General features: G+C 42.5%; 1 protein-coding gene across 1 annotated transcript in view; it reads left to right on the top strand.

The window, feature by feature from the left end:
- Positions 1-25177, top strand: part of EXOC4 (exocyst complex component 4) — a 402172-nt gene that overhangs the window by 335514 nt on the left and 41481 nt on the right. Inside the window, exons 13-14 of the mRNA XM_042872752.1 lie at positions 1726-1881; positions 13547-13725. Of these exons, the coding sequence (XP_042728686.1) occupies positions 1726-1881; positions 13547-13725 (335 nt within the window). The remainder of the gene's footprint in view (positions 1-1725; positions 1882-13546; positions 13726-25177) is intronic.

Below are 25177 nucleotides of genomic sequence, written 5' to 3'. Positions count from 1 at the left end.
CTTTTTTTTTTTTTCTTTTTTTTTCTTTTTTTTTTTGTCTGTGGTAAATTGAACATGAAATTTAAAGATAAGGAATATTTGTATGTAAGCGCATGTGACAAATTCATTCTCACCAATCATGTGTACTTACCAAGCAGAGGTTGTTTCCTTGGTGGTAGGTGAAAGGAGCAATTGGTTGCTGGTGGAAAAAGAAGTAATCTGCTCTCTTTCAAGATAAATCAGTGTTGGTTCCTACCTCAGTGCCATTTTCACTCTTTTTCAAATTGCATAAGCCTGTTCATTGACAAAGCCTAATTAAAATGAGACTGGTTAACTCGCAGAACCCCTTAGAAACCTGGAGGATCCTTATTTGTGATCCTGCATAACCCTTCCAAAACCACCACTGGAATGGTAGTGCCCCATGCAGCATTCCAAATGACATCCTGAAGTGTGCAGCCCAGTGAATGTCACTGTGAGGTCCAGATTCAGCTGGCATGGGTTGAGCCAGCACCCATCTGTCCATAGTGCAGCACCCAGCAACTCCAGTTCTCAGCTGGCAGACCCTGCATTGAATCCCTGCATCTTTTTCATGTACACCAGAAAGAGGGCAGTATCACCATGTTCTTGCTTTGAGTGGTGTGGATGGATGACATCTCTTCTTCTTGAGCTGAGAATGTAGTCCAACTTGTTACTATGCAAAGACCTCCTAAAAGAACCTTTTAGAGGTTTGCCAGTGAAGGAAATTGGTGATAGGATGTAGAAGGAAATACCAGTACCCCTCATTCCCCCTTGTTTTTTTCTAAGAAGGTAAAAAATATCTCCCAGATCTTAGCAATCTGATGAACAACTCAAGAGTGGGAGAGGACTTTCAGCTCAATGGTGTGCTAGTAGATCATAGAATCATTCAGGTTGGAAAAGACCACTAAAGTCATCTAGTCCAACTGTTGACCCATCACTACCATGCCCACTAAATCATGTCCCTCAGTGCCACAGAAATAGCAAGAAAGAATGGAAGAGCACTGTGCTGTGATCTCGAGCAATCACAGCACACAAATTAGACAGCTAATTGACTCCTCCAGGTACAGAATCCCTTTTATCTCTTGCAATTGACAGTGAGGATTTCTGATTAAACAGGGAAAGTCTTCATAACCAGAATACGCTGTGATCTTTATTCAATTTCACACATATATACAATTCAGCTGCAAACTGTGTTATTAGTTGTTTTGGATGTCTGGAGGGAAGATTCAGGCCCCTCCATTTCCTTTCATTGCTTCAGACCTGCTCCCCATGTAGGGCCAGCTGGTGTGCAGTGAACTGATGCCTCCCACCCAGGTCTTCCTGGGCAGGTTTCCACATGGCACTCACAGCACAATCACCAGCCAATGGTGGCCTCATTTGAGATGGTAGAGAGCAAATGAGCTGTAGAGAAACTGCCTTCTCATTCTCTTAGTACAGAATGACCTCCTCCACTCGTGTAAAATGATAAGTTGAATGATTTCAAAGGTGGGAGAATATGGCCAGGGGGCTCTATCAACATATATCTTGAGTCATGAGGAATTTATATCACATCTGCTGGTGTTCTTATGCCTTCCCCACAGGTTCTTTGTTGAACTCTTCTTTGGACCCACACATTAATACTCTGTTTTGCAGATCAGTACGTGGTAAAGATTTTAATTAAAATGTGTGGAATCCTCTAAAAAGTTGAATTTACTTTGCAGTAATGTGATTGTTGCTGGTTTCCCACAGGAGCATCGTGCAGTCAGATGAAAAGCTGGTGATCAGTGCATCCTGGGCTAAGGATGATGATATCAGCAGGCTCCTGAAATCTCTGCCCAACTGGAGCAACATGGCTCAGCCCAAGCAACTGAGACCCAAGAGAGAGGAGGAGGAAGATTTTATAAGGTAAAATATTTTGTAGCTGAAATTGCAAAAGGTTTTAAAATAGAAGTAACAATGGTAAAAACAGCTGGAAGCAAAGTAATTACAGTGCTGTGTCTCCAGGTATGAGGGGAGTTTCAAAAGTGATCTTTCCTTGAGTGGAATAATAAAGCACGAGTTCATATGTCCTTATACGAAGGTACCATCTTTGTTGAACTGAGAACTTCCTGTGCATTACCTGGGTTCAAACAACACTCAGATACAGGGTTGCATTTTGAGATGGTCCTGTGTGTAGCCAGGGGTTGGAGTCAGTGATCCTTATGTGCCCCTTACAATTCAGGATACCCTTTAATTCCATGATTCCATACCATTCTGAAGCTCTTCATCCTTCAAGAACAAGAAGAAAGCGGAGCTCCTCAGATGCAGCAAGAAAGAGAGGGAGACCACAAGTCAGTGAGGAGACTTCAGTAGCAGCCACCAGCTCACTATATTCCTTCATTTTTCTACTATTCCTGCTCTCTCTCTGTTGTTCATACATAGGTGTTTGGATGTAAAACAAATCAGGAAAGTGGCACAAAGGAAGAAGAGGAAGGGTTGTTTTAATTCATAGAATAGAACAGAATCATAGAATTGTCCATGGTTGAAAGGACCTTCAAGATCATTGAATCCAACCATCAACCTGACCTGCTGAATCTCATCTCTAAACCATGTCCTTCAGTATCTCTAGTGCTGAGGAATCCACCACTGTAGTGGACAGCCTGTTCCGGTGCTCAGCCGCCCATTCCATGAATAAATTCTCCCTAATATCCATTCTAAACCTCCTCTGGCACAACTTAAGACCATTAAGAAAACCAGTTAAGACTCAGCATTGTGATCACCACTTGGTCTTGTCAACATTGCACTGAACACTGTATCCTAAAACGCCCTTCACCCAGTTTGAAATTAAGCCAGAATCACTTATTTGTATTCTGTAACACCTTCCTCAGATCTTTTCATGACTGCTTTCCTTCCAGTCATGAAAGGCTTATTTCTGTCTCTAGAGGAATCAAGCTTCTTTCCATTCTGTAACATTCCTGTTTAGGGCAGTTTCCTTGTCCTGCTTGATGACCCATGCAATGGATAGAGCACTGTCCTTCAACCTAATGGTGGAAACAGCTGATTGTACTGGGGAGGAATTCCCACATCAGGAATTGCCACCAAAGCTGCTCTCTACACCAAAGCAGTTTTTCATCTCCATCCAGACCCCAGCATCTACTTAGGACACCCAAAAGGTGACTCAAAAAGCAGTGGTACCTCTAGAGGGGATTCATTCAGAGGCAACTTTCTGTATCCAAAAAAAATGGTTTCTACCTTTTCTTTTTAGCCTGTATGTGGGCAGATTGCATTTCCTTGCACACTGTAAATTGCTTGTTCTTTGAATCATTGGCCCATCTTGAAGAACCAGGTCCTCTTTGTCATTCCGGCGAGTCAAAAATCTTGTCTGCACATTCCCATTACTATTCATCACATCCGTGATTGGCATTTGGCTATAAAACTGTAGGAGTAAGTGAAGCTGTTGAAAATTAAAGTCTAATTTGCCCAGATTGTCATTTTCCTTGTTCACTGAATGCAAGCACAATAACATAAAGATGAGGGAGTCTAGAGAGGGAAGTGACAAGAAGAATAAAATACGTCTAGTCACAGAAACATTTGCTTGTACTGCAGTGGGTGTAATCAGCACTGCCAGTGTTTTTGTAAGTCTGATGATACCAAAAGGATGCAGAGCCCTTAAGGTGGGTTGGGCTTTTTTTGAGATTTGTGGATTCAGTCCTGGTCTCCATTTTTGTCTTCATATTATTCCTTTGTTTCTTGACATGAAGGGATGCTGGGATGCCCCACTGGCTCTTTTTGTGATTTATGAACCATGAGCCTCAGGCACCAGAACCCACAGTGACTCAGTGCTGGATACTACTGAGTATAACCTGCTAACATATATTCCTGGACTGGCCAAGCTCAGTCTGAAGATAACAGTGCCAGCATTTTGATCCTAGCATTCATTTTATTCCAATATTGTCACTTTACTAACCATCAGTCAAAGCATTTTGTGAAATTGTATCAGAAATATTAAAATAGAAGGCCCTATTAGGTCATCTACATTGAATTCACTGAGAAAAGCTCCTATACTCTGCCTATTTTTTAGCCTAGACATTAGGACAAAAATCTTTTCTCAGTATCTGTTTGCACAGAGCATTGTGTATTAAGCCTCAGTTCCTCAGAGTGCTGTTAGAACGCTCCTGTGGCATTAATTTGAATGATAATAATTGGTCTGGTCCAGTTTTAGCCATTGATGGTAAGCGACGTGGCTTATAAACTTCTTCAAGAATCTCTGCATGGTTGAATAGGTCCCTCCTGAAAGCTTCAAAATAAAATTAATTGCTTGTCCAATTTTTGTCATCTTCTTTCCATTTAAACACACTTTTTTTTCAGACTTTCTCCTAATACAGAGGATCGTGAATTCTTTGCTGCTGTTGCTTCTTTCTTTCCCTCTCGGCGTTGCTGATGAATTGGGAATAATTCTGCCATAGCTATCATTGCCTGAAGGCAGCTGCAGAGCCAAAGGGAAATGGGTATTGCAGATATCTTGGTTAGGGTCATCTCTGTGATACAGAGCCCACCCAAGATATTTGAAAGTTAATACATAGAAACCCACCTGTGTTCACCCACTCAGTCTGATGAGTGTTGCTGAATTAAACATGTCCTGAAAGTTTACAACTGGTTTTTAGACCGTGGCAGGAAGAGTTACCGGTGCACTGTTTTCTTTCCCTCTTCCTCCTCAGCTTTCCTGTAACTCATTTGTTTAATTAAAAGGAAGAATCCAAACGCAGTGCCTTTGCAAAAAAAAATCCTCGTGCGTATCTGTGTTGACAGTGATTGATTCTGTTGTCTTAACCTGCCACTTTGCGAATGCATGTCAAAAGGCAGGGTTGGATACTAGCAGAATCTCCCCATTAATATTCTGGCATGGCTGGCCAGACAAAGGGACCTGATTGAGCATATTATAGTAGCTCAGAACTTGGCAAGGGGAGAAAGGAAAGAAAAGTCGTGCCTCTATTCATATCATTCGTTTTTAAAGCTCTGAAGGATATTTGGCTGTGGGGTGAGTGTGAAATATGCTGCCCTTATCGCTTGATAAAGGTTACCCTTCAGTTCATTACTGAATCAGATATGTTGGTGATAAAATCCAGAGATGTACTATTTCCAAGTTTGCCTTTGATGAGGAAAAGCAATGTGAAAAGAGCTTCAGATCTGGTCACACTCGAGTTACAGCAGAAATTCCTGGTTTTCAGTGCAGCTCTGCAGCAGAAGGGGTTGCAAGTAACAAGGACATGTTGCACCCGAGAGAAATTGTGGGTTTGGGGAGCTGAGGGAGGCAGGCTTGCAATTTGTGTTTGCCTGGAAACCCCAAGTTGATTTCAAGATCACCCCACAGCACAGATTATTATGGTTGCAGATCTGAGACACCCGATCTGCATTAGGAGGAGGATGGAATGATTTCACTTCTTTTCATCTTTGGGTTCCAGCAGAATGCTGAACACCAAACTTAGGAGCAGATTCTCAGGCTGCAGCTGGTGTAGCAATAAAATAAAACCACAGTTCTCAGTGTCTCCTTTTTCCACATGCATTTTCTTCTCACTGCCTTTGCTTTTCTGTTGAAAATTAGGAAAACAATGAGAATTTTCAAGTTTTCAAGAAGGGAGTGGATGTGGCACTGAAGGATGTGGTTTAATAGGCATGGTTGGATAGACCATTGGACAAGATGATCTCAGTGGTCTTTTCCAACTTTAATGATTCTGTGATTCTATTAATAACCCTGACTGCAGGGCCAGAGTGCAACAGCTGCCTGCTGCCTCTCCAGCTCACCTGCAGACAGTCAAACTCACGCACTCTGCACCAAAAGGAAGGGGTCTATTGAAGCAGCATGGAAGGATGCCTGTACAGCAGCAGATCCTTCACCAAATGATCCCAAATGGCTTTGGTCAGGATAGTTACGTTATCTTAGCTGCTTAATAGGATCACCTCTCCTCCCTTGATGCAGGCAATGCAGTTCTCTAACAGTATTTCCAATGGAAAACTGGAGCCTGCATGAAAATTTGGGAGTACACTGGAAATATTACACAACTGGACAAGACAGATGGCTTGGACAAGCTGGATAAGTTGGATGAGAGTGAGAATGGACTAAAGGAAGTCTGACAAGAATGCATGGCAAAAAGTATATCCTCCAGTCTTGAAGTTCATGCAAGTTCATGAAATTGGTGTTGTACAAGTTCGGTGTCTGCTCTTGATCACAGCTTGAATTGGTTCAACTGCTTCCAAGGGGACTGGCATCCTTTACATTTTCCATTGCATAAATGGAAGATGTGGCGTAAGTCTGTGCCAACAGGCTGCTGAGAAAGGTGGTGGAGTCATCATCCTTGGAGGTGTTCAAGAAAAGTGGACGCTTGGCACTGAGGGACATGGTTTAGTGAGTGGGAGTGGATTTGATGATCTTGGAGGTCTTTTCCAACCAGAAATGAGCTGGGGCAATTTGCATTGGAGCTGCAAGCTCTTCTGTTGGTGTGCAAGGTGAGAGCTGCAAAGACAAGAGCATAGTGTTCTTCTGTGCCCTGGGATTGGGTGTTCTTCCCTTCTTCCACCTCTCTCTGGGCAGACAGAAGAAACTAGCAAGGGTCTTTGTCAAAAGCTGAGTCCTAGGTTAATCCATCTGCTGTCAGATAGGTGTCTTTTGTTGCGTTAGGTTTGGAGCTTTCCATTATTCTTACTGTCTTTTGATGCTGGAGCCTTGATGTTTCAAGGAAGGCTTTTCCCTTTCTTCACTTCTTAGCTTTCTCCCCTGTTTTCAGCAGTGGCTTCCCTGTCTCTCTTTTCTTGTCTTTTTCTCTCTTGAGAATAAAAGCTTTTCCTCTCCAGCTTTTCAGGCTCTTATTTATTATGTTCATAATACAAAAAGGGTAAAAAAATGGTTGTGGAAGATTGGCAGCCGACTCCGTAGACCTTCTTTTTCCTCTGCTGGGACTACAAATCTGGGTATACTGTAGGTGTGAGTCATTTTCATTTGATGACAATCTGCTCCTTTATGTGAAATGAGTTTCCAGATCTCTTCTCAAACCCTGTAGAAAAATGTGTCTGAATGTTTTCGTGATGAGCAGAACTGATGAGAAATCCTATTGCTGCTGGGTCTTATCTGAGAGGTACAAAATAGGGCGAACGCGTGGACTCAGTGGCCCCTTCCAACTCAAATGATGCTGTGATCTTCACATGGCCTCCCCTGATCTGAGAAGTTCCCTTCTGCTTTTGCTTTTCTTGTGAAGGCAGAGAAGTTTGGGGGGATCTGTGCTGGATTTGGGTGTTTTGATTAATTTGGGATGGGGACACTGGAGGATTATCTGTGTTCTCGACCTGAATCCCAGAAGAATGTCTTAACTTCAGATTCATTAATCCTACAGATTGCAATATCTATTGAAATGAGTGCAGCAGTGTTCAGCTCTGCCATGGTACCCTTCTGGGTGATGGTGTGTCTCCTACCTGGAAAAGGAAGGCAGAGCAAGAATGTGGAGTTTCAACTTCTCTGCAAATGTTTAACAACAACTCCTACATTCACGAGATTCAATAACATTAAATCCCATCATTAGAACTACACAATATACTCCAAGTGCTTGTCTGCTGTGATAAATTATATAATACAAACCTAACAAGACCAGAATAGTCAAATAAATGTGAGACGATGGCATGTAATGTTACAGCTTATAACTGTCCATTAGCAGTGTCTGTTTCTCAATGGTGTTACGACTTCCTAGCAGAGATGAGGAGCTGGCACCCATCACCCTGCTCCCTAATAGAGATACACAGATTGTTGTCAGGGCTTTGCAAATCCCACCGAACCTCAAATCAGGGTTGACTTCAGGCTGGGCTGGATCTTCAGTCCTTTAAAGCTGAATACTGTAGGTTGGCAGAGTGAATTTATATCCGCCGAGGATTCTCTGCAGCATCTTTTCATCATGACTACAATGCTGTTTGGATGTGCTGCAACACACACAAAAAAAAAGTTCTTGTGCTGAATTTTTAAAATACCTCGAGGTGTTGAATCTTTGAAACAAGTGAAACCACAGCTTGTGTAGAAATAGGGCTGGGCTTGGTTTTATTGTTCTGGTGGCAGCGAATCATTGTGGATGGCTTCTTGGGCAGAAATTAACCCACGTGGGTTGTTTGTTTTGGTGCTTGCACGATTTCTTTATGATTGTTGAACAAATTCCGGTGCAATATGAAGCAACAAGCCATTTTTCTTCTCCTTTGCTTTATAAATAAGAACATAATAAGAATTTCTTTGAATTGATTCAGGGGAGATCTGTCTGCATAGTTTCTATATACAGTTTTTAAAGCATTGACCCTATGGCTAAGTTGCAGGAATAGAAAACAAAGCATCTTTGTCCTGTTAATGGTTCAGTAGTTAATTTTAGGATATTTCCAGATAGCCACAGCTCTACCCGCTGCTCTTAGCCTTGATTTAAATTTGCTTTGTTTCTTCTCTGCAAGCAGTCAGTGCTCAGTGGAGAGCATCTCTCTGAGGTCAAGAAGGTGTGGGAAAGGACAGGAGGTCCTCATCAGGTCAGTGTATTCATAGGGTCATTACAAGGGGAGTTTCTTGCTGCCTCCCCACCTCCTGCAGCTCCATGCCCCCTCCAAGGGAGCTGCTTCCTTGGCCTTATTTGCAGAAGGGATAATTGAAGCTAATTTCTTGGCAGAGAAAAGAGAGAGGAGCAATAAGCAAATGCAAAGCCGCTGCCAAGGGTACATCAGAGACCTCCTCCCTCATTCTGCCATATTGATGTGGACACTTGGCTGCTTTTCATCTCCTCTCTGGCACTGTCAGAGTGCCTTAAATGTCGCCCAGGTCATCTTAATTTATCACATATGCTCTTCCCTGGCCCTTCTTCCCTAATGTACAAACTTCTCGTCCTCCCATATATGCTGGGAAGCCTCACATGCTGTCATCAGTCCCTGTGTTTCCAGTCAGTTCAGCTCAGTAGGTTGTTTGATTTTATTAACAGCTCATCCCTTAAATGCATCGCTATTGCTCTTGATTTCTGAAGGAGAAGAAGGGAAGATGATTTGTCTGTAGAAAACTGTTCAAGGAAACCACAATTTCTCCCTGTCGCTGCTGGTAACTGAGATGCACTGTGCTTTCTGGGCAGCATCCGTGAGAACAGAGTGGATCTGGTGCTGATATGTCACTGGCCACTGTGTTGGAGAGAAAAAAAATACATGGAAATTAATGGCTTAACAAAGGGAAACTAAATCAAGTGCTTTGTTAATCCAAGGATTTAGCTAGCACAACTGTCCTCTGACAAAGCAGAAATGTAAGAGTGAACCCTCTCGTGGCACATACAAATCCCATAGGAATCAAGACCAAAAAGGCAGCAAAGCATTGTGGCACCAGCATCACATACTCTTAAAGAGCGCCCATATAGAAACAGCTGGGCAGTGCAGAAATGCACCTGAATTCTCTTTATTGACTGTGTAGTTGATGTGCAGTATTGATCTCTGTCTTGAGCATCAGTATATACACACCTGAATTAACTGCAGGAGTGTGGAGCATTGCCTTTTGTTCCAGCTCTGTAAAACACTCCATGATGAACTGCTTGGTTATGAGATTTTCTTGCTGGAAATTCCATCTCTGAGTGCTCACCAAAACCTGAAGTGTCTTTTTTGTTTTTCCTATTGGAAAGCTTTAGCAAAATCCAAAGGAAATTTGTAGTTAAGTTACAACAGGATTTGATGTTTCAAAGTCGTGGTAATTCAAACCAAGGGTACCAACTCAACCATCCAAAACTTGTAAGTTAAATGTGTAAAGTGGCTGCAGATAGGTTTGTATGTCTGTCTCTATATTAGATAAATGCTTTTAGATATAAATGAGTCTGAAAAAATACTGGCTGAAAAACAGTATGGGAATCAAAGGTCTAATTTTCAGAGTTAAGGTTGGATATTCAATTGATTTGAGTTGTTTTTTTTTTAATATATCCTTATCATTAAACATTTAGCTTTGCAAATTTAATGAAGACAAACACATTCTCTGAAGGAAGCATCCCAAATAGCAACAGTTTGCTTCAAGCTTTCTTGAGCACTTGCTAACAGTAGGTTGAAAATTAAATTACTGGAATCCACGAGGACACTTTAAAGTCCTCTTTAAAAGGGAGCTGCTTGCTGAAGGCTGTCTCTGTTATAGGTTTCAGCTTGTGTGAAAGGGAGTTGAGGTTTCTGCAGCCGAGGATCTGTATTTCAAAAAGAAGCGACCCAACAATTAAATGTATTTGCTGTGCTTTTGGCACGACCTTCTGTTCTTGTGTAAGAGAGAGTCAGAAGTACATTTATCCCAACAGCGTTTTGGAGTATAGAAAACTTTATTCATATTCCTCCCAGGGGTAAAAATAGGAAATACACTAAGCTTTGTATTACGTAGATTCCATTTTTTTTCCAGCCTGCTTGGAAGCACTGTATTATTCATGTACAGGCTGTCCATCCAGAGCAGTGCCAAACCCTTTTCTCTTTGCGTGTGGGAAGGCAGCAGAGTTGTCCCTGTGAGCAAACCCAGCTTCTAAGCATGGTTGTGGGCAGTGCTATGTTGGTGACTCCACATTTGACAGCTCTCAGATTATGATTCACAAACATGTGCTTTCTCTACTGTGCTTTGTGAAGCTAGTGAAGGTAGAAATTCACCAAATGTTTCATTTCTTAACTTTTCCGAGTAATCGATGCATTTGATAGTGTAAATCACAAGGAGTGGTTCAGCTTGGGTGGGAAAAACACCTCAGTGAAATGCCTTCGGCTCCCCAGGAACAGAAGAGGACATCTGAATGCACGTAGGTGGTAGAGCTGAGCGAGGTGTTTCACGCCTCTTGTAAAAGCCAGTAACGGGTTTTGTTTGAATGAACGATCCCAGAATCATGGAATCACTGAGGTTGGAAAAGATCTCAAAGATCATCTTGTCCGACTGCCCTCCTACCACCAGTGTTGCCCACCATGTCCTTAAGTATCGCATCTCCATCTTCTTCAACACCTCCAGTGACGGTGACTCCACCACCACTCTGGGCAGCCTATTACAGTGCTTGAACATTCTTTTGGAGTACAAGTTTTTTCCTACTATCCAACCTGAACCTCCCCATGCACTGCAGAACAAAAAATGGTCAAACCTGGCTATGAGCTTGACCACCCAGTACAGCCGTGGGTTGGAACTTTGGTGAGTCACAGAATCACAGAATCACAGAATTGTAGGGGTTGGAAGGGACCTCCAGAGATCATCGAGTCCAACCCCCCTGCCAAAGCAGGTTCCCTACAGCAGGTCGCACAGGTAGGCATCCAGGCAGGTCTTGAACATCTCCAGAGAAGGAGACTCCACCACCTCCCTGGGCAGCCTGTTCCAGTGCTCCGTCATCCTCACTGTAAAGAAGTTCTTGCGCATGTTTGTGCGGAACTTCCTATGCTGCAGTTTCCAGCCATTTCCCCTTGTCCTGTCTCCACTCACCACTGAAAACAGTCCGGCCTCGCCATTCTGCCCCCCACACCTTAGATATTTATAGACCTGGATCAGGTCCCCTCTCAGTCTTCTTTTCTCAAGGCTGAACAGACCCAGTTCACTCAGCCTTTCCTCATAGGAGAGATGCTCCAGGCCCTTCACCATCTTCGTGGCCCTCCGCTGGACTCTTTCCAAGAGATCCTTGTCTTTTTTGTACTGGGGAGCCCAGAACTGGACGCAGTACTCCAGATGAGGCCTTACCAGGGCAGAGTAGAGGGGGAGGATCACCTCCCTCGACCTGCTGGACACGCTCTTTTTAATGCACCCCAAGTCACTCAGTCACTCAGCCTGTCCCCACTACCCAAAACTTTGCTGCCTGTCACTGATATCTTAGAAATGCTCAGGCAGGGAAGCTTGTTAAGACCTTCCCAGAAGTGCACAAAGGATTTAATCTATTTCCAGTCACCAGAAAGTCTTATTAAGCCCATCTTATGGAGAGGGAGACCAGCTGAATTACCGCTGCCATATTGCACTGGAGCTGGAGATAAACTCATAGAATCACTGAGGTTAGAAAAGACCCATGAGAAAACCCAGTCCAGCCATCAACCCATTCCCAATGTGCCTACTCAAAGAGTCACAAAATCATTAAGGTTAGAAGAGACCTCCAAGGTGACAAAGTCCAACCCCACCATGCCCACTAAACCACATCCCTCAGTGCCACATCTCCACATTTCTTGAACACCTCCAGGAATGGTGACTCCGCCGCTTTCCTAGGCAAATAAAGCAAGATGTTACTGTGTCTCAGTCCTCGAACACAGCCAATAGGCAAATTTCTCTCTGAAACTGTAGTATCCAGTATACAGCCTAAAGCAACGTATTTTCTGTAGTCAGAGAAGAAAATCGTCCAAGATAGTTTTTTAATGAAGGCTACTTTTACTTATTTACTTATTTATTTATTTTGCCACTAATGGATTCCATTGAGCAACTTAAAGCCATTTCAGGGTTGTTTTTTTTTCCTCAATGACAGTGAAGTCCCACAAATCTAGTGAGATGCTGGCAGTAAAGCTGCTTAGATGGTATATAAAATGCCACTGATGGGATTATTTTGCTGCAGTTGGTTGCAGCTATTATGCTCAGCAGCATGATTCCTCATTGTAAGTTCATAAAGGAGCTAATGACAGGAAGTGAAGTTTTGCAGTGTTGAACGAAAGTGGAATGCAGATGCCTAAAAAGAGCAGCTAATGATGGGAACAGTGTACTGAGCACCGTGGTAAGCATGCTGCCTTTCAATAAAACACACTTGGTTTCATCCAGGGGCTACTGTAAATAGATGGTGGAGCTGTCACCTGATTTTCTCCATCCTAATGGCACACAAAAAGTCATGAAGGAAGAAGGCTCCTCTTGCCTGCAAAAGCAATGGAGATGCTTTGGTATTTTGCCAGACGAAGTGCTTCATGAAGACGAGTATTATAAAGCTAAATCTCAGTGCAATAGATGGAGCATGAGATGGAGTGAGTGGCAACGCACCTTGAAAGAGCTTTTTCAGTTTCTGTGCGGTGAGCACATTTGTCTTGGTGGTCATTTTTCACCAGCTGTTATCTGTAGAGGCAAAATAACGCACTGACTAATATTCAGAATCATTTCTCTGTCTGTTTGTCGTGATAAGCCACCACACTTTGCAGGCGGTGTATTTTGATGTATGTACGAAAAAGATTGACGCAGGGACTAGAAGAGCTGATTTACAAGGAGAGGTGAAAAACACCACGAGTGAGTTATTTGTTATATACCGCAAGGAGGTTCTGAAATCACCTGCATGTGTGGGAAGGGTGTAAATGCTGGGAGAAAAGAGCGTGGGAATTGATTGGGATGAAGTTTGAGAACGAAATGAAATTCGGAGATTGTGGGTAAAGGGAGAATGGTAGACAAACATTGCCCGAGACAGAGGGGGTCAGGATCTGCACAATATGATGTGTTTTGTTCACTTTGATGAGATTTGTTAACCTTCACAAGGTGAGCTTCCTGCGATGCTGCCCTGGGGGTGTTTTGCACTGAATGGTTTGACCTTCTCCATGGTGGAACCAGTGTCTCCCACTTGGCTGACCTGTGCTGTCTGTCTGAGGGTGGCTTTGCTTTGAATTTCAGGGCTGCTTTCGGCAAAGAGTCAGAAGTTCTCATTGGCAACCTGGGAGATAAACTCATCCCCCAACAGGAGATCCTGCGGGATGTCAGCGACCTCAAGGCTTTGGCCAACATGCACGAGAGCCTGGAGTGGTTAGCAGGCCGCACCAAGACAGCCTTCTCCAACCTCTCAGCTGCCCAGAGTAAGTACAGAAGCACAGAATCACAGAATGGAGTGGGTTGGAAGGGACATCAAAGCCCATCCCTTTCCAGCCTCCTGTCATGGGCAAGGACACTTCCCATAGACCTTGTTGCCCAGGGCTCCGTTCATGGAATGGGACTCTGATCATCTTAGTAGCCTACCCTGGACCTACTCAGTGATTTACTTGTGCTGGAGGCCCCAGTCTTGGACACAGTATGACCTCACAAGGGCAGAGCAGAGGGGGACAACCACTTCTCTGCCCTGCTGCCACCCCTCTGCTGATGCAGTCCAGGATGCACTTGGCCTTCTGGGCTGCAAGCACACATGTAGCTCCTTTGTCATAGAGCTGGAAACCAGCATAATTATGTGATTTTTTAGCAGGAGGGAGCATCTTGACTTCTTGATTTCAAAGGTGGCTTATGTCAGAGGAGAGCAGAAAGCAAAGCAGCTCCATCTCTTTCTTCTTGGTGAACGTGTGGTGTGACATCTCTCAGCCTGTGGTGCCAGGGTGCCAGGAGCATCACTTCTAGCAGAAGCTCTGATGGGTCTTTCAAGGCTTGAGCTTTTCAGCAATCCCTGCTAATGACACTCCACAGTGCTGAGACAGGTTTCAATTTCTTTCAAGCGTTGCTAGTTCACTGAATATTTAAAAATATACGTATTATAAATTCAGTGGAGAAGCTGAGCAGCTCTTAACGAGGAATACCCTAATGTGCGTGTCACTGGGGCAGTGCTGCTCAGTCTGCAAAGGGAAAAGCAGCCCCTGGTGAACCAGGGGGCAGAAAGGGCAGAGCCAAGGGAGCCTGGAGATGTCACTTCTGCTCCTGGCTGTCAGGGATTGCTGGTGCTACCTTTGTGAGATCATTTTACTTCTCTTTGCTTCAACTTTCAGTTCTTTCCCTCTGAGATTAGTTTTTTTTTTCCGTCTGGGAAGTGTCAGAGACGTGATCGGTGTTGCTTCTTCTCTTATCACCATCATTGGCGTTGTGTGCATAGGGTCACCACAGGAGGGTTGTGTCTGTGTCCAGAAGTGGAGCTCAGCATAAACAGAGCACAGCTCTGCTGCTCCGACAAAAGCACATTAAGCTGTTTTAATCACACACACACACAAAAAAAGCTGTTTATGAATAATATTCCATATGCAGTATGACAGAGCTGCTGTTTGCACATCGCTGAGTGCCTCAGTGTAGTGAATGTCAATAGATGGTGTTCAAAATGCAGCATCGTACCAGAGGTGATGTCTTTGACCTAAGAGCTGCCGCTGTCACATTTCATAGCAGCAGCAAGGCAGCCCATGGGATGCAGGTAAGTGTGATTATTACTCTTCCCCCTTGTTTAAAATCAGTAGCTCATCAGCCCTCCAGCAGTGCACTCTCCCAGTCATCCTCTGGTTGCTTAAAACAGACTTTTAGATAAGAGAAAGACTTTATCAATACCATACACTTTTATCAATTACACAATGTTTTGCTTATATGTTAAGCAACAGATCTCCTTATATGTCTTATATCTCAAAAGGATTCACCTTTCGCTGAGCTGACACAGAACTAAGCTCTTCTTAGGACCAAGGGTTTGCATCTCAGCTGCCTATCAAGACATTCCCAATAGTTGTCCTCTACTAAATGTTCTCCCAGGGGAGGAGCTCGTGCATTTTTTATAGCATTTCACATTTCCTTAGATCCCTATAATGTATCACAGTGAATTTTACAAATACAGAATCGTTAAGGTTGGAAAATACCACTAAGATCATCTAGTCCAACCATCAGCCCATGGCCACCATGCCCACAAGCATTCCATTGAATATTGTCTGCGTGCAGCTTATCTGTAGGAAGAAGCATCTTTATCATTGTAATACTATGTCATAGATTCAATTATTGAAGAGAATCAGTAATAATTGATAGTCTGGGTTATACATGCCCATTTTTGTAGCTGTTGATTTAATCGTAAGTGTCCAGGTTAGGTTAATCAGTTAGGTTAACAGTATCTTCATAGGTCCATATGTCAGACATGCTGACTTTTGCCCATCTTAAACTTTTGTGTAACAAAACAAAGGTAGGAGAGTCCAAAGCAGCTTTCTAGCAGTCCAACACCAACTCTACTTGGAGGAGACCCCATAATTGTTCTTAACACAGTATGAAATCAGCATGTTTTGCAAACTTCTTCACCTGCACCCACCAGCCACGCTGGCCATCTCTTTGGGAATGATCCAGAGAAGATCAAAGCACTAAATAACAAATTCCGCACCGCTTCTTAGGGCACCAGGACACATGGGAAGATGGTGAGGACACCATCCTGAACTTTCTATGAAGTCTGCTGTACAAATGCAGGCTCTAGGAGAGCAGAGTATTGGGGGATGCCTCCCAAGGACTAAGGGCACTGAAAAATCACTTCTGGGAAAATGATGAGGGAAACCTGGCAGTGCTGGATAGGAAAAATCATGGTGTTATATCTCAGTTAAAATAGTTGCCCCTTGACAACACTGCTTTTCTATGACAGTATTAGGATTTGTTTGACTCTCTAAGAGGGCATCGTCTGGTTGAGTGACAGTCCTTCCTATGGCTTATAACTTGGCATAAAGCAGGACCTCTGAACTCTTTACTCTAGCTGTCCCTGACCCAGAAGGATAATTAAGATTTTACAATCAGCTGACAGTTAACAAAATAAAACAGGTAGTTTTACTATTTCTATAAGCCGTACTGTGTGTTTTGGATACCTGAGTGAGACGAAGAACTGCTGTGCTCTCACAATGTGTATTTAAAAGATTATTAAAAAAAAAAAAAAGAATCAGAAATACTATTAAAATTCAATAGCCGAGTTTCCCATAAATTTATAACCTGAGGAGTTCTTGGGGCTGAGGAGTTGGGGCTGTTAGAAATAAAACCATCATTCATAATTTTAGTTCTGGTAGAAACTCGAATTTAAAAAATAAATAAATAAAAAATCAATGTTTCCAAACATAAAAGGGCATGAGAATGACTTTCAAGCTTCCAAGAGGATGTTACACACAGCAGTGAATAAAAATAAAAGTACAAAGTGTAATATTTTACTTAGCAGCATCCTCCTGACAATAAAAATTCATCTTGCTTTGTAATAACTTCATACCAACGCGCTGAAATGTCTGTACACAAATGCCAGGAGTATCTGAAACAAGAGGAAGAAGGAGCAGGGTTAGGAAATGATAGAGGCTATTGACCTCATGGTTATAAATGAAACCTGGTGGAGTATTTCTCATAAATGGAACATAGATTGCAATCTGTATGGGAGAAGTAAAAAGTGATGCCATGGGGCAGAGGTGGTGGGATAAGTCAGACGTATTTACAAACCCAGCAAGCTGCAGTGATCTACAGAGGGTTGTGATTCTTTTGGGGAAGCATACAAAGAATAAAGAACAGAGTTAAAATGAGATGAGATTTTTCTTTCCATCCCACCTCGTCTGGAGGAGAAGAGCAACACAAGTGTGGGAGGAGGAAAGAGGAGAACTGCCTATTGTTTCAAAGGTTCATGCGGTGTTAATAACGTAACTCTCATCTGTCACACGAGTTACTCTCTTCTGTGCTGTTTTGATCGTCTGAATTTCTGAGCATCTGATTGCTGCAAGACGCAGTGAATAAATAAGAATGAGAGGGAAGAGTGGGAGGAAAAGGAAATAACCTAACCAAAAGTAAAGCTAAATAAAGAGGGTTTCTGCCACGCACTGAAGCCCATCCAATTCAAGCTCAGCTTGCCAGAAGTAGAGCCAGCTTTATCATTTTGGCATCAGTAACTTTGATTTTCAGACATGCCCAGATGAAACCCAAGTCTTGCAGTGCAGTGCAACTGGAATCTATGGCTCATTATACCCGAGTGGACGGGCCATTAGTCGCCCAGCTCTGTTTTTTGGTAGCTGACTTTGGACAGATGGCAGTTGTTATAATCCTTGGAGCAACTCTTCCTTCTCCTTGTTTTTCTCCTTGGACAAGATGTTGTGTTGAAGTGTTCATGCTTGAACAAGAACAGTAATGATGCTGGTAGCAATAGTGGGGTTTTATCTTATATCCTCACCTTATGTTGGGCCAACAGAATAGTTGGACCTCATGGTGATTCGATAACAGCATTGCTGAAAAAGCACGAGGAACCAATTTGATTTGGATACTGAGCTGACCTCAGCTCAACGTTCAAAAGCAACCAGTAAATTACAAGCACAATTGCTGTTGAGTAACAGTGAAAGTAACACTATCTGTCATGTTGAAATGATTCAGAATGCATCTTAACTGCAGTCATGGTTTGATCCTGTTTTCTATGGTGTCTGTGCTTCACTTTATAGGGTAACTTATTTTCCCAACATTTGGAGAAATTCCCTTTGCTTCTCACTGGTGGGAAAGTGTCAGAAAGAGCACAGGTTCAGGTCTTGGGTCTCTGCAGGCACCTTTCTGTCCCAGTCATGTGAGATGAAGTACCACTCAGAGCATCACCAAAGGCCTCAGAGAATGGCTGGGTCCAGAATTTTGGGGTCATTGCCAGAAAAAATAACCACCGACAAGTGGTGGTAGTGGCCCCATTTTCCTTCCTCACAAAAAGTGGGTAGCTTTCCCAGAAAAGCTTCCTTGGCTGTAAATGGGCCATTTGTAGACATAGCTGTCAGTGTTCACAAACCACAAGGCAGAGCTGGTCGGGTATAGGAAGTGTTTTGGAAAATCCTGAACAAGGGAATGTATGTTGGTGGCTTTTCAGTTTGGCTGGCAAAAAGCCCCTTTCCATAGATAAAAATTCAATAACATTTTCCTGTGGATGTGCCACAATTATCACTCATTTAAAAACAGTCTCACTAATAGAGTGTTTTATCATGCTGGGCAGTCTCTGCATTCTTCATTATTTAGTGTTTGCTAAGCTGATGGATCTTCCATAGCTCTTCCCTTATCTACAGTGCTACAGAATTGGATTTTATATTTTCTGAACCAGTCAGATATGACAAAGTAATTTTCTTTTTCTCTTGTCTTTTGAGGGAATACAAACTTCTTTTTTAACAATAACCATTTAAGGATTAAAGTTGCTGGAAGTGGATAAATTAATTGAGGAAGTCATGTACGTTTTGAATGAGTTATATATGAAAATGGAAGCAGGGTTTCCTCCCCACTTCCTCTCCTGCTTCTCAGCCTTGCCGTGGGCAGATACAAAAAGCACTAATCCTCTTGTCAGAGGTTCAACTTTCAGAAGCCCTCCGGATATTTTACAAAGAATTAATTCTAATCTATTTCTTTATAATATATATTCTTGTGCATGATGAAGAAAACGGGGCCATCTTTCCATCTCTAAGATGGTTGCATGCTGCGTGTAGGTAGGAAGATGAAAGATTAGCCATTAGCTGAGCGAGTTGCAACTATCCTTTTGACTTCTTCACTGAGCTCTCATAAAACGTAAAACTAGTTTTGTTAGCTGATGAAAGTGTTAGAAAAATCTTTGTTTTAATACTGATGACTTCTCTTATTTTTAAGTATATTCTCTGATGAACTGATCTGCCTGTTTTATTTAGTTATTTATTTATTTTAAAATCAGATTGCCTTTCTCTTCTCAATGGCTTGTTGGAAGTTGTTGCCCTTGTATTGGCATATGCTTATGGAGAAGTTGCCCTTGTATTGGCTTATGCTTATAAAGAAATAGATACACTTACATCAAAGAGTTGTCAACTCAAAGGTTGTTCGTTATGTCATGTTCAGTTTCTGGGTATGTTTCCTGTTTCTGATCCTTAATGAGGAATATTTTTAATACAATTTTAGTACCTTAACAGTTTTGTCAGGACTCTAGAAGTAGTCCCAAGAAAGACATCTCTCCTGTCACATCCTTGTCCACAGATGGAAAGTCTCTTTAGTAACGGATTGTGGAACTCCATGTTCAGAGTAGGGAGGTCCATCAAGGAGCACCACAGGAAGAAAAGCTTGATGAGGAGAGCGCTGAAATCAAGGTAGAAATAGAAAAAAGAAAAGCAAAAGCCTGAATGCTTTTATTGTATGGTGCTTGTTGCTTTTTGTGGCATCCAAGGTCCTGGATTTATACTGTTAAGTGAGAATCTTGCTACATTTGAGAATCACACACATACATGTACGTTTATCCGTTTTCTTAGCAGAAAGCAAAAGTCTGAGGGACTCAAAAAATACTGTTTTAAAACCAAATCTAAGCCAATGGTTACTTCGTTGTCAAAGCTCTTGATGTTCAATGCTTTGACCTTCCTATCTGGAAGGGAAGAACTCAGTGTTAGGCAAGAAACATGGAAAACCTAAGGACAATTTGCATTAGGCATGGAGCTAATTACTGCATTTGATTAATACAAGTGCATGTCATTTTAATGATAAATATGAAAATATCACAGTCTCTTGTCAAATTGAGCATTTGGACACCCTTCTGACTGGAAGGACATGGATGTATGGTTCTCCCCATTTTACAGATTATTGTTAGGTTGGCAAGGACGGAGTTTGGTACTTTTGAAGTACCTAAAAAGACCTTCAGCCTCGTCACTTCTTTATCCCCAATTCTTTAAAAGCCAGTTGTTTCCTTCCATTCAGGGGTGCTTTCACCCCAAAATCACAGGGCAGTATAGAGAAGACACCATTGCCATTTCTTCTGTGGATGGGCAGCACTTCACCCTCCAGACGTGCGGCAGTTCTGGTGAGCTACCACTTCATCCAAAAGCAAGAAGGGGGGGAAAAATGGCTTATAGAACAGCTTTTTGCCAAATACTGCAGGTTTCTGTCATTGGATTGCTCTTAGCAACAATAATAATACCAAGCATTTGCATTGCCTTTTCCAGCCGTAGATCCTGAAATACTTTGAAACGGTTAGTGAAGGCCATTATAGAATCAAGACTATCCTGGGCCACTTTGCACCTGTGGGTCAGCCTCCCCATTGCCTGGCTCTGTGGGTCTCCTCATAGTGAAATAGGCTTTGATGGCTAATAGAAAGCGTCCCGCAACACTTGAGAAAGTGATGCCTTTGGAAATGGATGGCGGAGCGCTTTTATACCACTCTGCCAGAGTAAAAGAGCTGTAATTTATAGTCACTTTAAGGCCCCTTTCCACTGACAGAGTGGTGTAAAGGGGTCTCGGCACAAATGAAAATCAGGGCCGACGCGGTGGTAAAATTGATGTCTTTCATTTTGCAGTCAGACCACACCACAGTGGTGAACCCGGGCAGGTCTTTGTGTTTAACCCTGGTGTTTCTAATGAACTGAATTCAGCTCTTAAATGTGGCTGTATTTCTCTCCAGTTGGAGCTTATTTTTTTTCTGTCACCGAGCTTGTAAGGCATCTTGCCGTATTGATTGCTCACGGGGAACTTTTCTGTAGAGATCTATTAATAGAGAGGCTTATTTAAAAGCCAGATTAAAGATGATCTGCACATACCTGACCCCACGCAGGAGAATTGAATGCTGCTGCGTTATTATTTCAAAGAAACTGCATTTCTAAAACAGAAAAAGCCACAAATTTCTTCCAAATGTAAAACATCTGCCATTAACTTAAAAAGATAAATCATGCATGCTTGTATCATTTGATGAATTCCAGTTGCTGCAGTATAACTTAGTCTAAATGACAGCTTTCCCATTTCGCTTCTTAAGCAGTCTCATTTTCCAATTCCATTTTTTCCTGTTCCTCTACCTGGACATTCAGTGCAGCTCTGAAGGTGCTTAAAAGGGGATCAGTTCCCCGTTGCTCTGGACCTCCATAAAACAACTTGTTTTTTTTCCATCTCAGCTGTGCTGAAGGTGGAGAAGGAGATGATGGATAAAGGGAGATGTCAGCATCCTGGTGGGATCTCTCCCCATCTCTGCCATCCAGCCTGTTTGATAAAGTTAACTTATTTTGTGCATATGAGGTGTTTTACACACAGGTTCACGCTGCCAATACCATGGGCCGATCTCAAGATCCATGAATATGGCTAATCCTGAAAATGTCAAGTCCTTCTTCGGGGCTGAGCGTGTTAGCATTGCTGGGGACAGCTGGTTCAGACTGGTGTTAGTTGGAGATATTTGGTTTGAAGGAAAGTCTGAGGAAGCTGATAGGAATAGATCTTTTTGGCCATAACATCTACATATCTAGTCAGTCACAGAGCTGATCCTGGTCCTTGTCTGATGTCTTTTGAATGTTGCAGTGATGACCAGTGACATTTTCCCACTACTGCAATTCCCGTCGTTGACTATAACATATCTGGGGCTGGTATTTAGTTAAGATACAAGTCTTGAGTCATGGGTTTCCCTAGCTGGGACCGTGAGCAAGAACACGAAAGCTTTACCATCCTCAAGCACAGCAGAATGAAGATCTGTTAAGTCCAAACCAAACCATATCTAATCACCAAATTAATCACAATTTGTAGCCTTAGTAGGAGCTACGAATGTGCTTAAACTTATGAAAAGATGCTTAAAACAGACTGGAAACTCTTAGATAGTATTTAGAGCTTAGGTTCAGCATCCACAGTTACTCTCTACTGAATGGTAAAAGATGATTGGAGGGAACAGTGTCAGAGTACAGAGGCCTTTCAGAAGATGTCCAGAGAGGAAATATTAAATGTCTGGCAATATCCTGACATTCTACATATGTAAGCCTTGTATTGATTACTCTAAGAGCCATCAGCAATGCTCAGAAATGTGTTTTCTCTTAGAGAGCCTTGGGCTTCAATGCACTGAATTAGAATATCAAAATGGGATTTTTTTTTCCTCTCCAAGTGCCAATTCAGCATAATTGTCTTGGATCCAAAAGCAGAATTGTGTTTGTTGTTGTATCAATGACTCCAAGAGCCATCAGCAATGCTCAGAGATGTGTTTTCACTTAGAGCCTCAAGCTTCAATGGATTGACTTAACAAATGAAAGTGGGATTTATTTTTTTTCCCTCTGAGTGTCAATTCAGCAGAATTGTCTTGGATCCAAAAGCAAAGTTGTGCCTCCTAACACCACCTGAAGCTGAACAAGAGCTGAGCAGAGCAATGCAGGTAGGAGACAAGAGTCCAGCTGGTACTATCTTAGTGGAGCTGGCTTCTGGAGGAACAAAGCCAATGAAAGTTTGTTTGGGACAGCAAAGTGGTAAGTTTAACCTTCCAAACCAGTAGGGAACTGGTGGCATGAAGACAGAACAGCTGTTTTTGTAAGGCCTGAGCATTAAGAAATTATTTTGGTTTGGTTTATGATTTTGACTATAAATTTTCATAGTTCAGATATGGGTCTGCTTTGCTAGGGAATAAAATGACACAGTCGTCAGCCAACTAAGAGCTCTTGTTTTGTTGTCAAAGTCATTTCCCAGTGCCTTTCAGTGCCTTTGAATGTCTGCAGAGAAGCTGTCTATATGGATTAGTGGTTACTCCTTTCTCCAGCCTCCATGCTTTACATCAAATATTTAATGGTTAGAAAATGAGACGTTGTTTTTCTGACCTCGATGCTCAACATTCACTGTTCTTTATCTCAGACAATAAGCACACCACCAGGATGCAGTCCCAGTATTGATCTGGTGCCTTGGGTCAGCACTTAGCTTACCCTCATGATTACACTAATTACTCTTCTTCCAGCATTCTTTCCTCCCACCCACCAGCCTTAAACACAGGGGATTGTCATGTAAATAAGTGACCCAATTAGCAGTGCTTTCAAACCATTTTAAAATGAGGATCCCTCATGAGTAATACCAGGAAATCAGGGTTTTTGTGGAAATAACTCTGAAGAGCCTGCTGTCCACACCAGTTGGTTGATGCATTAGGATGTGTTTATCTCTTCCAAAGCGAATGACTCGTGGGCGACAAAGATTAATAGCAGTAAATCCACCTGTTCCTCCTTGGTGTGTTAAGAGGTGACAGCTTCCTATAGGGCTGGGGCAAAATCATTTCCAAAATTAGGTGGATGGACTAGAAAGCGGCGTAGTCAACCGTTGACATCACCAGTGAGTCGTTCTGCACAGTGGCTACAGAGGGCATGTAATAGGATTGCTCTGATCTAACCTCTGGCTTTATTCACATGGATCTTGCAGAATATAACTTTTAAATAACCAGGAATGGTGGAGAAGTCAGACTATGAGGGTCAGGCCGGATGGGGCTCTGAGCACCTGATCAAGCTGTTCCTTCAGTAATAAATTGTTTTGCAAAGCAAGGGTAGAAGCGAAAAATAGAACCATAAAATTGTTTGAGTGGGAAGGGACACTAAAAGGCCACTTAGTCAACTCCTCTGCAGTGAACAGGGACACCTACATCTCAGTCAGGTTGCTCACTGCCTGCTCCAGGCTGACCTTGAACATCTCCATGGATGGGGCATCCACCGCCTCTCTGGGCAACCTGTGCCAGTGCTATCTTGATCCCTCTGTTCTTATTTCAGGGCTTAGTTATGGTTCGTTTCAAGTGTCCTAACAGAAATCACTGATTTTTCTGTTCTAGTTCTGATATGGCCTTATGTGCAGGTTGATAACTCTTTGTTGGTTGTTTTTCTTTTTTATTACTAACCCAGGAGGCCATCACCCATCTGTCTTATTCTTTCAGCTGTCACAGAAATCAAACATTTTGGTTTATGAAAGGCATATCCTAATAATGGTCTGGGGTGAAGCACACGTTAAGTCAGTGCATAAATGCCTGAAGTTCCCCCCTGCTTCGCTTCACATGTTCCTGCAAATGTTTCTGCAGTTTTCACAATGCTTGGCTTTTCTGCCCCATGCTCACCACTGAGCTGATAGCTGAGCTGCCATGGTAGGAGTCAGACACTGCTGAAATGTTGTTAATTTGGTGATATGTACATTGTGTGTATTCTGAGTGCTGCGAAGCATTCTTTATTAACAGTTGAGAGGAAGTCATCAGCTCTGAGGACCTTTTGCTAAGCAGCTGATCTTGAAGTTTTCTGTTTTGCTTCCACTCGTTTTTGCTCATTCATTCACAGCTTTGGACAGTTTTTAAAAGATCTCCCATTTGAAGCCAGTGGCAGTGCTCTTGCTGACTTTAATTAGGAAAGAAATACGTTTTCAGGTAAATTTTTGGCTGCATTGTACCTTGACAGAAGTTTCTAAATCAAGTTTGCTTCTCTCATAATAGAGTTTGCCCCAAAAGAGGGGGAGAGGAAGGAGAAAGTTCTATTATAAGATACTGAAAACAGGAAAATTTCACATAGTTTTTATATCTGAATAGTACTGGAACCTTCTTGCTTTAAGCTGCATTTACACAATCATGCTTCCTTAAGGGGAAAAACAAAACAAAAAAAAAACAAAAAAAAACCCACACCCTTTTTTAGTTATTTTAATTGAAAATCCTTTTTTTCCCTTCCCTTCCCTTCCCTTCCCTTCCACCTAATTCCTAAGCCCTTTCCAGACTTGAATGCCACATATTTAAAGAAAAGTGTCCAGCCACCAGACCTTCCAGGAGGTTATTGTACAGTGGAGGTAGACCCTCCCACCACAATTTTTGTCCTGCCCCCCTAGCTCAGGGGACATGGACTTTTTTCCATGATAATCCCTTTCTTGAAGCCGCGTGCT

Source organism: Lagopus leucura, unplaced genomic scaffold, assembly GCF_019238085.1.
Source record: "Lagopus leucura isolate 7727_CA_CO unplaced genomic scaffold, USGS_WTPT01 Super-Scaffold_100008, whole genome shotgun sequence".
Lineage (NCBI taxonomy): Eukaryota > Metazoa > Chordata > Aves > Galliformes > Phasianidae > Lagopus > Lagopus leucura.
Note: the sequence above shows the minus strand (reverse complement) of the source record. Positions and strands in the feature narration are given on the sequence as shown.